Below are 16,383 nucleotides of genomic sequence, written 5' to 3'. Positions count from 1 at the left end.
TTGTGCATTTTCAAATGAGCGTGCAGCGGTGAAGCTTTCTGAAACTTTCGATAGTTGTCTTTGCATTTGGCACGGGATCTTTGACTTTGTTGTGTCATGATTTAGGTTTATATCGAGTGCTTTAGTGTGACTTTCGGTCTTAAACTGCGAAATGGATCCTTTATTCAATTCCACCGATGTGCCAAATTGGACCACCACCTCCAACGACACCAATAACGGGACCATATACTGGAACCAGTTTGTCCAGCCAGTCTGGAGAATCGTCCTCTGGGCCATTGCGTACAGCTGTATAGTTATTGTGTCCGTGGTAGGTAATGTTACAGTGATCTGGATTATTATGGCGCATAAACGCATGAGGACCGTCACCAACTACTTCCTGCTGAACCTGGCGTTCGCTGAAGCCTCCATGTCCGCCTTCAACACGGTGATCAACTTCACCTACGCCGTGCACAATGAGTGGTACTTCGGACTGGTCTACTGCCGCTTCCACAACTTCTTTCCGATCGCGGCTGTCTTTGCCAGCATCTACTCAATGACTGCCATCGCTCTGGACAGGTAAGCTGCGAGTTCCCGTGTGTATTAAAAAGAATACATGGCAAAATGAAAAAATCTCTGGCACCAAGCACTGAAAAATATTATAAAACTTTAGATTGGACCATCCAATCGAATGCTTCACATTTACTAAACAATTAATGTAAAGGAATTTAACAATTTCTTTTTTTTTAAAAAGCGCACATTAAAACCATCATCAGTTGTTCAGGTTCAGGTTTGTACAGATCGTTCATGGTCAGGGTTTTTCACCCCCATTTTCCTCCTAAATCATAGGAAAACTCAAGAATGTTATAACAGTCGTGCCAAATAAAGACCAAAGTTAAGTGTGATGTGGTTACTTTAGGAATAAAAAAAAATGCTGATAACTAAGAGGATTTTGCTGACTCTTCACCAAAATCCTGTTGAAGAACAGGCTGTGATATTACTTTGTTTCCTTGGTTGTGTGCTCTGTGAATGAAAAGAAAAAGAAAGAAACTTTTATTTCATTTAATCCCTTCTTATTTCCATATGGTCGAGGAAGCTGTGTGTAACTCAGTGAGCCAAACAAACCACCAGCACAGCCGTGGTTTAATGGCTCATTGCCTGCCGGGCCGTTGCGTACAGCCTAATAATGCAAGGACTTAATAGGACTCGATCAAGTCCTAGTGAGAAAAAAAAAAGCCTTTTCTCCAAGCAGCCAGCCATTGTGGGCTACAAACCGTAGGCTACAGTATGTTAGGTTTTATATCTGTCCATGCCGGACTTTATACTGTAGTGACTCTGCTGAGAATATATGGTGTTATGGAGATTTATATCTTTATATCCCAGGCCTCTCTCCGTCTCAGTGAACATTCATGTGTGTAGGAGCCCACTTCATCAATGGGATGGGACAATGAGGCCGAATTGATATTAAAGGCATAAAATCCTGTGCACTGCTGCATGTGTGTGTGTGGATGCTTATGTGTGCGTGCATGTGTGCATCAGATTATAGGTATATGACTGAGTATGGGTGTGTGTCATTACGTGTTCACGAGTTTCAGCATGTGTGCGTGTACGTCTATATGTGTGAGTCCATGTGTGGTGGGGTGTGTGGTTGTATATACATCTGTTCATATGTGTGTGTGTGTGTAATTAACTGTCTCAACACAAAATGTGTACATGTATGTCTCATTGTTATTCTGATTCTGGGTGTGTGTGTGTGTGTGACTGTAAATACACCCAGAGCTGTATCCATCCTGCCTGAACCTTACCACGTCTGAACCTCCACATCTCTGTGATAAATGCTTGTAATTTCTCTGCATTCCGTCTCTTTCAGCAAGAGAACAATGAACGTGACCTTTTGTCATATTAGGTTAAACCTTTAGAGCAAGTGGAAGTGAGAATGAAATTAAGATGGCAACAGGCCACACACACCATATGCGTTCAATCTGCTCATTACTAACTTGCCATTCAGCCCAATTTGTCATTCAGGAGATCTAGAAATCTCGTTGTTTTCCACTGACCCCTGTCCATGCCACATGCAGATGTTATCTAAAACCCTGTGGAGAAGCATTAAATTCACACTGATGGCACCATAGTGTTCTGGCTGTTGTGGGAAATGGTATTTCTGATTTTTTGAAAGCGTTGGGGATGATGATGGTGGAGGAGCATAAGGCAGAGATTCTCCTACTGTGATTCATCACACGCAGCCATTTCTCCAAGCTATTTAGGCACCAGTTAATGTTTCGCTTTTTGATTTTCATTCACCCCTTCCTATGCGAGCTGAAGAGTTCCCATTAATTACCAGACATCAAATAACTTTTGGTAAATAGAGCAAATCTGCAGGATCTCTTCAGGGGGCACGGAGTGCTGCGCTGCAGCTGATAAGACATTTTTGTCATCTCCATCATTGCTGCGATCATTCCTGTGGTGTGGCTCTTGCTCTTCAGAACCCATAGATCATCTAGCACAGCACTCAACTGAGGGCTGCTGCCACTGTGCTGGGTCTGATGCTGATCCTAAGAAAAACCTGTTCTTATAAAATTATATAACTCAGCTCAATCCACCTTCCTTTAGAAAACCCTTTTATTTTGTATTATTTCTTTTCCTTTTGGTAATGTGTTGATGAACCTGGGTTTTCTGGGATTGGCACTACTTGCTTAAAATCCTGGATCAAAGTAGAGTAGAAAACATTAAAATGGAATGGAACAATAAAAGCTGAAAGTTTCTTTATGGTTTCATTACTTAAGATGATCATTTCCCTTCAGAATTAGGGTGAGTATTAGATGTGTTTGCCTCAGGTGCTGCTTGCAACAGCTGTTCATTCCTAGTTCAAACGTAGTTATAGCATAAGTGTCTCAAGAAGTGCAGATTTGAATATTACTAAATTAAAGCTGGTTAATAATAACTAAAAGCTAATGTGATCATACAAGGCTAACAAGAAAAAAGCCTGATGTATAGGTAATGTTTACCATGTTAGCTGGTTAGCACTAAAAGTGTTTGACAAAAACAAATTTCGACCTGATGATGGCGCTATTTGGAAAGAGAATGGATTAACGAAGCTGTCACAATTTATCCAGGGGAGAACACGAATGCATCTCCTTAATTTAACGGCAGTCCATCCAGTAGTTGCTGAGACATTTCAGTCTAAACCATAAATTTCAACCTCATGGTGGTGAGAAAGATTTCTGGCAATTTGGTCCATAGATGTTGAAATTTTTCACAGGGTAAGTCAGAATTTTACCTTTAAGATTGCACCATGAATATCCCATGAATATCTGTACCAAATTTTATGGCAATCCATCCAATTTAAATATATAAAAATATGAAATGTATTACCAAAAAATAAAATAAAATAATCTCTTGTGATGCTCAGGGAACTATCAGGGGATCACCAATGGTCACATCCTCTGAAGGACCACAAATTTCAGTTTCAATTTCAGTTCATGTCAATTTATGCATTTAGTTGCTGAGATATTTCAGTCTGGACCACAGTAATGTAACACTCATCTGACAGGCCAACTTTGCCATCTCTTACCACACTCTGGGTCACACACTGTTGGTATGACTAAAAGTAACAATTTGGGGTGTGTAACTGCCAAACCCAAATCATTTGTAAAAGTAATTACTTTGAGAAATAAGAGTAGTATTCATGTGGTTTAACTGGAACATCTGATTGCACCAACCACAAGCAGCTCATGGTATGTTTATAAGCATCATCTGCGACTCATGTTGGATCACTTGCACTGTGCCAAAATGGTGACCCTTCAGCAAAACAACAGGTTGTGTATGTGTATTTATGGTACATGGTCATTTAAAATGGTCCCAAGTCAAATTCTACTTAAACTGCTCTTTGATCTCATGTGGGAGTTCACCTGTATGTTGGATGAAACTCCAGTTCTTTCTCTTTCTATTTACCTTGAGTCTCTCTCCTTTTTCCTCTAATCTCTGTTCATTTGTGAAGCAGATTCATAAAGCCCCAGGATGTGTCTTTGATTCAGTTTGCACCACCTCAGGCAAATTTGCATCTGCTTTCCAGTCACTTCATAAACATTCACACTCTAAAATTCACCTTGCATTCGGTCTGAGCACAGTTTGTGTGTTTGTGTGACAGCTTGTAATGCTACGACACCCTGTTTACAGTGGATTCCTTTTGAGTGGATGGCACCGCAGATGTTTCTTAGCCAATGATATACACGTTAATTATCTCTTTACAAGCTAATAACATTCATCGTGCCAGTCGAGTACATGAGGACATTTACAAACATACTTAGTGATAGATTTATGAACAACTCCTGCACCCCAATCACAGGAGCTCTTCCTGTGACTGTGTGAGGTGAACCACTCTCCTGTGGTCCACAGACATGCGACTGTGAAATTGAGGTGAAGTACCCATCTGTTAATATATTTATCTATAGAGAATGGTCCTGCAGTAGACTGCAGTCCTGCAGTGGTCACTGAGAATATGTCTCTGCCGTCTGCCAATTGCATCCGGAGACAGGCTCTAGGTCCCAGGGATTAGGGAGCATATAGAATGGACTGATGGATATTGTTTAATAGCGACCATGGTTCAATGTGCTCAATGCAGTGTGGAGGATGTGACTGAAATTCATTGTCTCATTGGGATAATTTCTGTGCCATTTAGTTCCGCTGTGGCTGTCACAGGGAGCCGCACGGTCCTTTGTATGAGTCACTGATGATCACATTGTCTTATGTTCAGCCTTCAGCAATGCTTGAACTGATCAATTCATAGTTTGCTTTGTGGAGACAGTTTAACCATTCAGAATGAGCCATAAGTGTGCATTTCCAAGTGCTCATTTGTGCAAAGCAACTCTTGATTAGGGTGATTGGATGGGATGAGTGAGCCATATGTGCAAATTAGCATATGTATTTGTAAGTCTATCAAATCAGCATAATGTTATCTCTATTTTAATAATAGCAATGTTTGGACCAACTAAAAGTTACTTGATGAAAAAGAGTTCACGTCATTGCTGCTCAGTAAAAATAAAAGATCTTCCTGAACCTGTAAATGCACTGGTAGTTTTCAGCGCTGACATTATGAGGACCAGGAGCTGAAAATCCTGCTGATTAACTGTAAGATTGTGTTGTTTTGTGGTTCATTTTTAAATGATTGTTGTTGTTGTTATTAATAATAATAATAATAAGAAGAAGAAGAAGAAGAAGCATCAGCCTGTAGCTCCCCTTTGAAGATATTTCTGTGAAGCGTACATGTCAGCAGCATTGGTGGGGACCTGTTACTTCGTTTTGAAGGTACTTTGGTGGATGAAGCTGAACAGTGTTAAGTGTTGTGGTTTTGACAGCACATTAAAGAGAAGGTTATTGCACAGCAGTGAATTACTGCCACTTCCCTGATTCTACAAAGGCACATATTTAGCAAAAAAGACAGCACCAGTGACACACACCGACATAATCACAGCTACAGAAGGCAGCACCACACAGAGCCTGGCAGCCTGCTATGGAGAAGTCTGCTCAATATGACAGCAGGGGAAAAAAATTAGTCAACAGAGGATCAAAAAAGTCTAGCCCCAAACTTTACACTTTCACTCACACTGAGTGTTAAAATACTGAAATGCAGTTACAGATCAGGAGTTTCAGTCAGTGTCCACATCAAACATCAGGGTGGTGCAGGGATGTTTTCTTGGCACGCTTCCTCTCCAGATGATTTCAACCTGAGCTATACATTAATAATTATACAGTGAGGCAAAGGCAAAGATTAGGAAAAAAAGTTTTAAAAATTTTCTTTCCTTCCCCGGTAATAATCTTGTGACCCCTCAGATTTGTCTTGCACCCTCTTCTTGGGGTCCTGACCCCCTCGTTGGGAACTCTGGTCAAGAATGAACTTTTTGTCTACTAAAAACTAAAAAGTCTAATTTTCCTGCTCCACCTGTACTGGAATGCATTCAGAAAAATTCTGTGGGCAGTGGATGCACCTAAAGGAAATTTACAGTGTTTTGTGATTCCTGCAGAGAGCTGAGTGTCACAGATTGGTGATATATGTCGGTGTAAGAGCGCTCACAGATGGATTGCTCCTCTAAGGATACTTCAGCGGTCGTTGTGTTGAGAATAAAGAGCGTTACTCATTCACTAAGAGAATCACAGTCTGCAAGTGTTGTGACCACCTGCCTGCCTCTCAGACATCATGCTGCCCCTTATTCGACTGAGGAGCAAGTTCAGTAACAAATAAAAGAATGATTGACTGAGGCTGGACCAGGTCAGCTAATGTTTCCCAGAACTGGACCATTTATAACCACCTACTGCAGCTGAACAACACATCCAGTTTGTCCCAGTCAGTCTAACTCACGGCAGCAGATGACTTACTGCACAGCATTTCAATGACAGCTTATGGTGGCCTCCTCTCCAGCTTCCTCACCTCCTTCCTCCAATTTTCACTTCCTCCTCTCTCTCCTCCATCTGCTGTCCCCAGAGGGATCATCATGGGAAGTTATTCTGGCCTCTGCCACTCTTCCCTTTCTGGTTCTTTCTGTGATTCATGCTCTGTACATGAAAAGTAGGAAGAATGTGTTTTCTCACTACAAAAGGATTATACGACATGACTAGGAGCAGGCAATAGGGTGACATAGATGTGCAGAAGAAGAAAAAGTGGATGGGTGTAAATTTGCCTCAGCTCTCTGTGGCTTTGATTTTCAAATTATACCATGAAAATTTCTACTGCGAGTTAAAATTTTCATTTCTGTAGCTTTAAGGTTTTTCTCGTTTGACCCTGACTGTAACCTTCCCCAAACCACAAATGTATTTTATTTAGTTTTATTGTGATTTATTTATTTATGGTTCTGCAAAAACATCGTAATCCAGGGGATTTTAGACACTGGGTTTGGTCTTTTTGTCATGATGAATACAGCTCAGTGTGAAAAATGATGGATGTGTCCCCTGGAACTGGAGGGAGCTGTCCAAAGATTGGTTGGTTGTTTATGCATTTATCTATTAGTGACTTTTAATTATACCAATGCCAGTGTATCTGGGTTAGCTCAGGTATTTGCATCTATAATTCCATGTAGCCTTCTCACAGCTACGCTACAGTGACTCACTATCACCTCTTTAGGTACAAGGAGCGTTATGAGACTGAATGAACTGAGGCTAGCTCGTTAGCATGCTAACTTCAGTAGATATCACTGCAACACAACACGTAGACATCTTTGTCTTTTAACGTCAGAACTGTCATTTCTTCACATTCTGTTGATAATCTTGGTTAGTTTTAGAACGTTATAAACTAAAATCCACTTTCCAAAGTCATTAGGATCCTTCCTCTGTGCATCAAGAATATCTGTATAAATTCATTTTATTTCCTTTCATTAGTAGCAGAAGTTGTTTCGAAGCGCTTCTGCCACTTAACATGAATGCGCACTGGTCCTGTGTTATGGTCATGTTGAACATTTGACTAGTGTTCAGTAAATCAGAAAATACACACATTTTCAGGAGCATGGCCAGTAATGATAGTGTAGTGTTTGTTCTACTGTTAGTGTTTGTGGAGGCAGCAGTCACACACTCCTGAAGTCAATGTTACCATCATGAATTCAAGGAGACCCAGTCTGTTATTCTTCATCACCATACATACTAATAATGACACTGTATTAATGATGATACAGGAAGTTTACTAACAGAAATGTCAGAATGAAACAGAACCTGAGGTTTATTGGTACTCGTAGATGATACTCTAGCAACAACAGATGACAGTGACTGGTCCAGTATTATTAATATAATGTATGGAACAAATGTCTAATATGCTATTTTGATTCTAATGTTCACATTATGCCTTTTAAGATGTAATAGTGTGGCACGAGAATGAAAACTGCGTTTCAGCGACGCTTCAATAAATCCACCTCGATCAGAGTCAGTGTCAGACATCCAGATGATTTTGAACAGCCGCCTCAGAGCAATGCCACCTCTGTGTGAGTAAACAACACCCCAATCAACACTTTTCATTTCCTGTCACTGAAAAATCAACTCCAACTACAGCCTGAAAAATGGCTGCAAGGCTGCATGTGCCTTGCTTAAGGACACTTGGCCTGACTGGTGGCTGAAGTGTTATCTGCTTGTTAAGCACAGTTTTCATTTTTTCCTATTCAACGTACTGCAGCTTAAGAAAACAGATGCAAATAGAATAGAAATAGAATACAAACTAATGAAGAGAACATGTTGATCAGTTTGACAATGCACGTACACCATTTTGGACAAAAGAGAGAAACCACAACCAAACACAGGAATGCCGCATGTTGTAGATCACAACGGAAATTAGAAGGCATCTGTTTCCTGGGGACACTAAAAAGTGATGAACATTCCCAGACACAGCTGGGACACATTATATTTGTTTCCATCATTTGTGTAGAATGAAATCACTGAGATTAAATATCTACATCTACTTTGTTGTAGTCAGGTATTATTTGTTGTTCATGCAGCAAGGTATTCATCTTTTCTTCTTTATTATCATTATTATTCGTAGTAGTCATTGTTGTAGTCACAGTAGCAGCAGGAGAATTATTTTCAATCATTCACCAGCACATAAAGTATCAACCATAAGATCAGGCTGACCTCAACAAGCAAGTTCATCTTCTCCTACTAAGGGCATTTCTATGTGCACACGCACACACACAAAGGCTGCACGCACAATCAGAGAAGAGGTGATGCTGTGGTGAGCAGGTGGATGCTGGTTCTGCACAGGACACAGGACTGTCTGCTGGTTATTAATAAGACAGAGGTGGCTGAAGGAGTCATATATATGCATGTGGACAATAATGGAAACAAGTGACAATCCTTCAAATTACCCAACACACACACACACACACGCACACACACACACACACAGACCCCAAGCTCTGCCACCTTCACTCAGCCTGTCTCCTCCCAACAGTTGATGGAAATTTTATGTAACATTCGGCAACACAACAACAACCCCCTGCGAGGCCAATAAACCAGGGGAAACAAATTCATGATCAAATTACCACAGGCTACTTTCAAATGCAATTTGAAAACAAAAAGAAAACAGAAAAAAAATCACTGGCAGGCTTGAAGGCAGGCAATTTCATCTGTCGTTTTAGCTGCTTCCTTCTTAAACGCTTATTTCTCTTCAGGAAAGCGTTGTGGGAGCCTCATGGTGTTTATATTGAACCGCTGCATTGCCATGGTGGTTTAAGGGATAATTGGAGTTGTATTTCACCCATGCAGTCTAGCACAGGCGGCACGTGCTGCCTGCCACCGTGTGAGAGGTATCCTGTACAGAGGAATCAGATATTCCATATATTTGAAGTCCAAAGTCTCAAAGGTGTGCTTTCCAAGATGAGAAATCAAAGGGAGGGGAACACAGGGAAGCAGAGCTCTCTACCAAATGAATTACCTCTCAGTGGCTGTTGGGACATTAGAATGCAGAGACTGGCTTTTTAATGTGAATAAAAGCAGTGTTCATGTTGAGTTATGCTAAGGAGGAGTTAGAGTATGGATTATTCTCTATTTGTAGGCAAAGGAGTTAATCAGACAGAGCTGATGCTCTCAAACTGAAACACACTGAAATTAGATGAAAAGTAAAATAGAGTTTGAATGTGCACAGCAGACATCAGTCACAAAGTGCTTTGCAAATTATAAATCGTAATATTTGTTACAGTTAAACCATCTAAGACGCTGCTGCCCTCAGGGATTTGAAGGACTTTTTTTCATGTATTCGAGCGTGGCTGCATGTTAATTGATAGTGCATCCAACATTTTATACAAGGGCACTTCAATATGTGGACAGGAAAAGCCAGAGACCCCTGGCGATTGCCTCCGGAGCCACAGCTGCCACTACAAGGCTCTGGAGAGATAATGTAGCTGATTCACACAAAATCACAGTCACTCTTTGTGGTTATTTTAAAGCAGGTTATGTGTTCAGCACGTGTTCAGCACATAACCCAGATTAAATGGCTGAGTGTTGTATTTACATGTTACCTGTTGTATGGATTAAACAAACCATATGTAACATGTTAACATGTTCTGTGCCCAAGTACAATTACTAATAAAAACAAAGAAGAGCAAGAGTACACTTGCATCAACAGCCACGTGGCGTTATTGTTGTCACTCCAATCACAAGATCCTGAGTCAATGCAACGTAGTCGACCTACACTCTGTAGCAACTGTGTGATGCTAGCTTGTTCAATCTGTGCCACGAAGAATTAAGGCAGATCAGAAGGCAAAAGAGTGTCCAACCTGGTACCAGCAAGGTGTACCTAATAAAGTGGCTAGTGAGTGTATGTTTTCATCTGGCCAAAGTTCAAGCATGCGCTTCCTTTCTTCAGTAGAGCAGTGAGATCCCCAAACATTTATTACATCACATTTTAAACAGCAGTCCACTTCTGTGTTTAGTAAAGTAGTTTTCACACCTGATGTGAACCTTACACAAAAACATCAACTGCACTCGAGACCACCTTTTCAAGTGGACCCGAGTCCACTTGAAAAGGTTCGCTGGTGCCTGGGATGCAATAAGTCTGAGTGCAGTGCTTCAGTGCCAGCAGGGGTGATGATGATTTGGGCTGTCAAGTGAGCAGACCACTGTCCTCTGCAGGTGTGTGTTTGATTCATACATCAACAGCCGGACTGTGACTCACCTAACATGAAGAAAAGCCACACGCATGGCTGCCAGCGCCATTTGAAGCAGAGCCAAAGTAAAACGGAGACTGTGATCTCCCATTTTCAGCAGACCGCTGGGAGCGTTTGATTTCAAAGGCCTCCTCTTGTCTCTGATATAATTAGAGGGGGAACGTCCATTTAGCAGATTCATTTGGGTTATTAGTGGGATTAAGCCTTTAATTAGACCTCTTTGGCTCAGGATGGCATTTTACTGGAGAGCTTTGCATAAAAGGGAGCCATATAAATAATAACACTGATGTTAATGCTCTATAGTCGTTAATATACAGTGTACAGGACCTGTTTCCAGACCATGTACTGTCTGTATACACAATATGAAATAGTCTGTATAATAATATTTGAGTTCATAAATAAAATGTGTCCCCGAGAAATGATTTTAAATACAATCAGCTCTGCACTGGATGAATATAGCTTCCAGGTTATTAAGTTGTTAGGAAGAGCAAACAATGTTTAAGGGATTTAAATTAAAGTACGTCAATACAACCAAACCTCTGATGAACCTGAGTCTGAAATCGTTGCAAAAGAAAAACAAGATGAAGCATCTGATTTTCTCCTCACACCCTCAGGTATCGTATTTTTACTGAGGAGAAATGGATTCTGTCAGCAGAAGAGTTTTAAGCCATTTTCCTGATGAGACTCACCGTTAATGATGTACGAGGTCATTTTGAGTTATTCGTGCACTCCGTTGTCTCTCTGATTAGAAGCATGATTATAACAATGTGAAATGATTACTCAAACGCAGAGGGGAACCACCTCACTATAACCCCACTTCATGGCAGACACTGTGTTGTCTGGTGTTGGTTTCTCTTCAGAGAGGGTTGTTTTATGAGCCGGTCTGTATGGATTTACACGGAAAGTGATTCAGTTTAACTTTTGGCAAATCAAAGCTTACTGTGTGGTTTGACCTGGAAAAAAGAAGAGTCCTTTTAAATGTTTCAGATGGTGCTGCGTGGGCGAGTGTCTGCGAATGTTCACATCCTGCAGGTTGTGTTTCATTGTGTAGTTTCGGTTACCCTTCAGGAACTCTATTTTAGATCTATGACTCAGTCACAAATGAGCATTATTTTTTACACTTTGCCTACACCGAGGACCTAAACACTGAACAATGAATCCTCCTTCTGTACAGCTCTCTATTTAGGATAAAGAGCCGTGAACACCGGCTAGTAATCATCATACATATAATACCCTCGTACTATCAGAAACAAGTTCTGCTTCTAAGTTATCTATTCATTAAAGAAAAACTGGTTATAATACTTTTTGTGTCATGCAGGCGCTGAAGCAGTGAAAACGAGGTTAAAGTGCTGGCTCAGCTTTAATGTGACGGTGTTTACCTCCACATCAGATGTGTCTGTGTTGGACTTGTAGCGTGAAATTTTAGTCAAGTCAGTTTTATTTATATACCCTCTATCCTTAAACGCTCGATTAGGAGACAAAAAAGAACTGGATAAGGTAATATGACTTTAAATAGGTCACTATATTCAGTAATATGCGTTAAATCCTTTGCAGGGGTCCCTCAGATGTGAGCATACTCATATTTCTTTGGCAGCCCTGTCTCTCAGAAATGATGTTTGTTTAGCTCAGTGCTTCACTGACTCCTTACATTTATTTCTAATTGGGGCATTTTATGATACTACATAACATTAATTCATGTCAGCCTGAAAATGCTGGCCCACATTACTCCACAGGTGTTTCTCAGCATCACTGAGTCTTCTGTCCTTCACCCTTCTGCAGGTACATGGCCATCATCCACCCTCTGCAGCAGCGCATGTCGTCCACCGAGACCAAAGTGGTGGTGGGTGTGATCTGGGTGCTGGCTCTGCTCCTGGCCTTCCCCCAGTACTACTACTCCAACACGGACCAGCTCCCCGGCCGGGTGGTGTGTTACATCGACTGGCCCGTATACACCGTGTGCGACTTCAAAAAGATGTGAGTCTCTCTGTGGAACAGCTTTTTCAAATAGTCAATGAGTGTTGTTAATTGCTTTTGAATTGGCAGCAAATGTGGGAGGATGCTGTTTGTATTCAGTGTAAATGAGAGAGCGAGGCGAAGGAGCACAGAAGCTTTTTGTGCTTTGTAGTGAACAAATTGAAGGCACATCATAGGGGATTTGTGTTCTTCCTCCTCTGAAAGGCACACACTTGGAGTTGAGGAAAAAAAAGGACAATTAGATTTGATTGAGGCCTTACTCCACCATTCATTTTCCATTTGTAGTTCCACTTTTACAACTACTAAGGTTAAGAAACCACAAGAGCAGTTTACCACATTGTGCATTGTAGAGCTAAAAATATCTAGACAACAAGTCAGGACAACAATGGACAAATGTGTATAAATCAATAATTTAAAAAAAGCAATTTTAAAGATAAAAAGACACTTTTTTAAATTTTTATTTATGTTTTTATCAACATTTAGGTGTTTCACTTTCAATATAATTTTTGTCTTGGTTCCACATGATTTCTACTCTGTTCAGTGTTTCATAAATCAGTGCTCTTCACATCAAAGCTGAGAGCAACGATTCCCACTTCACTTCAGCTTTTCACACTGATGTTAGATCACTAACATGTGGTTGTGACTTTTACCCTCACTTAGCAAGCTGTAAAATAAATAAATAAATAAATAAATGGAACTGAGTCTGTCAGCACTCAGGCAAACTTCCCATGTAACACCACAGCAGAATATGGTTTATATTTATATAAATAGTGTGAATATGTGAAGAGAGATGCTCATATCAGACCCGCTTTAGATGTTCTGTCAAACCACAACAGATGGAGGTGCAGTGTGTTTCGGAGGCCTGGCCCTGTGTTTATCTGCACTAGTGATTGCAACTTCTCTAAAAGCCAGCCGCCCGACTTGGCAATTTGGCCTTGAATCTATAAATGAAAGAGTCTGTTCAATCATCCCCTTAAGTAGCCAAACACAGACCTGGTTTTATTCTGTTAGTCCTTTGAGTAGCAGCAGATTTAGAGAGTTCAGCCAGAGGGCTGCACAGAATGTACATTTCTAAACTATAACCAACGTTCAGGGAAATTTTACTGTGCATAGAGTGTTTTTCTGATTCAGAGTCACGAAGGGTCAAAGTCTGATCTACTGCTTATTCAATAACTCATTTTCTCCCTCAGTTTACAGCCATGTTGTGCTTTCTCTCTCTACTTTTGTTCATTTTCCCTTACGCTGCAAAACACTTTATTTCCTTGATTCATTTTTATACACCCTCTGTAACGGGTCATTTATCCGAAAGTTTAACAGCAGGACTCACGTCTCATCCTTCAACATAAAGTCCTTTTACAGCATACGTGACCTGGAGATTTCAGGTTTCCTCATCACACAGTGTAAGTTTCATATTGGACCACGACTTTGTCCCAAATTAGCTCTGACGTCACAAAGCTCGTACATAGAGTACATGTCTTCAGCTGAGATTTAAGCACAGAGAAACTTCAGCAGGTGAACAACAAAACAACCTTCTAGTGTCAAACTCTGCACAGAAAGTGACAATAAGCAAAACATATTTTTTGAGTGGAGAAGGGCTCAGACAAACCTTGGTGTGATTTTCCTCATGGGCAGATTCAAGTACACTTTGCATATCATTGTAAACTCTGAGTGCTGTAGAGGTCTGCCAAGACGTTTGCCTGACATAATTCAAATTATTGTGACGCAGCAGGGTAAAATAAGGTCACAACAAGCGACAAGAATGGTTTTCAGGCACTATGTGACCCTGGTCAGGCAGTTCAGTGACAGCCAGGGTCGACTGGTCACCTTTCCTCCAGATATCATCTTTCCTCAGGCTGCTAAAATAGATCCACAGGCTTTTAATATCATACCACTGGCTAAACATGAAAGTGAATCGTTTTAACACTGTGTATTTATGCATTGCTTGTGCAGAGGAAATAGCAAAAAGAAGCGCACCTATTTCATCTGTCCACCGCCCTATGATCTACTATAAAAGAAAAAGCCGAGGGAATTTATCGTTGCGCAAGTGCATGAGTTAATCTTCCCCTTGCACACACTGAGACCTTGTTGTGCTAAACAAACTTCTGAAGCTGGTTTAGAAAAGCAGGATAAATGCAGCATGCCTGGAAGTGATTTATTCATACTTCACACCACCCCAGTAACCTCCCATTTCTTCCATTTGTCTTTTTGTAATCCCGCTGGCATAACTGGCCAACACACACAGAAGAAGGCACAAACACAGGTAACATGTCCACAAATGCGCACACACAATACTAGTTCAGCGAACATAGAAAAAACACCCACGCAGTGACGCACATATGCAGGCACTCAGACACACAGCTCTGAGCACAGCTCTGCTGATGGCAACCTCTCAGTTCATCAGCAACAGTGTTTACCCTGCTCTGCTGCCAGCCTGCTGCTGCCCTCCCCTTCCACTGCCTCCGTCGCATTTCTCCATGGAAATATAGTTTGTTATGAACAGTGCAACGGCAATTTCATTGTTCATGATGGGATGCCTGCTGCACATATTACTTTTTTAATGAAACGCTAATCAGTGGCACATAGGAGCTGAATAAGAATGCAGTAGTCATTCAGCTCAGCTGGTAAAGCTGTAAATGACACATCTGATTAAGGCTCACCCTGGGTCTGGTCCCACATGCCTTTCTTTGCAGGCGTTTCCCCATCGCCGCCCTCACTGTCTACACTATACACTCTATAACTGCTCAACCCCATCACACAAACCCCATTGTACATTCTCACCTGCACAGAAAGACCAGTACTCCTACACTCAGTGAGCAGAAGTACAGAAACTCTTCCATGTCCTCTCACATGTCTCTATAATTGAGCCTGCAGCAGCTACTTAATTTCCACACTTGCATTGTATGTAAACTGATTAGACTGATGCAACAAACTCTGAAAATGACATAATCATGGGTCACTTAGGGCCTGAGTGTTGTTGGACTTTTTCAAGACAAGAAGACTAACAAAAAAATTGCTATGTGGGAGCGTAACAAGTAATCACCAATCTGCAGAACCAAGTCACAGTCCGGCTGTGAGGTACAACAGCTACCTCCAGACCACACAATCCACATTTCAAGCCAATATTTTATGATACATTATACTTCTACTTTATAATATTTCAGAGGCAAATGTTAAACATTTCACTCCACTACATATATTTCAGTTATAGTCACTGGTCAATGGTGAGAATAAGAATTGATCAGCTTATTGATAAGCAGAACATGATCAGCTTATAAAATATGATGCATTGTTGTAGCTCAAACTAGCCAATGGTATATAAAGTTAAAAATTTAGCTTCATTTGACAAAAGTAAAATAATGCTTGCATGTTATTGGACTTATATATCAAATATGATAAATATAACACTGGATGGTGTCATAAGTACAAAGCACAATGAGTATTTCTGATACATTTTCCTGCTTCTTAAACTTCTGTAAATATTTATTTTACTTAAGTATACTTACTTATAATGGAGTTTTTAAACCATGGCATGCAATTTTTACTCAGAATCGTAATAATTCCTCTGTCCCTGGAGTGGCATGTAATAGCAGACCTTCACAAGGGGTAAAGGCCAATTCATGGTTTCTGAGTGGGCCATTGAGATTTCATCATCTGCACCATCTGAAGTGGAAAAAGGTCGTCTGAGCTGGGTAATCCTTGTTCCTACTGTGGCCCCAGATGATGGACTCATCTTCCAGGTTACAGCTCCACAGTGGAGGAGGTGCTAATGGCTTGGGTGGTGTCCCACAAGGTCCTCTGA

The 16,383-nt window shown here is 40.9% G+C and overlaps 1 protein-coding gene across 1 annotated transcript in view; it reads left to right on the top strand.

The window, feature by feature from the left end:
* tacr1a (tachykinin receptor 1a) overlaps positions 1-16,383 on the top strand; it is a 29,761-nt gene continuing 13,378 nt past the window's right edge. The window contains exons 1-2 of the mRNA XM_041042223.1: positions 1-555; positions 12,390-12,584. Coding sequence (XP_040898157.1) covers positions 152-555; positions 12,390-12,584 — 599 coding nt within the window. The 5' untranslated portion in view covers positions 1-151. The remainder of the gene's footprint in view (positions 556-12,389; positions 12,585-16,383) is intronic.

Source organism: Toxotes jaculatrix, chromosome 7 (genome assembly GCF_017976425.1).
Source record: "Toxotes jaculatrix isolate fToxJac2 chromosome 7, fToxJac2.pri, whole genome shotgun sequence".
In the NCBI taxonomy this organism is placed as follows: domain Eukaryota; kingdom Metazoa; phylum Chordata; class Actinopteri; family Toxotidae; genus Toxotes; species Toxotes jaculatrix.
The sequence above is the reverse complement of the archived record's forward strand: the minus strand, read 5'-3'. Positions and strand labels throughout refer to the sequence as shown.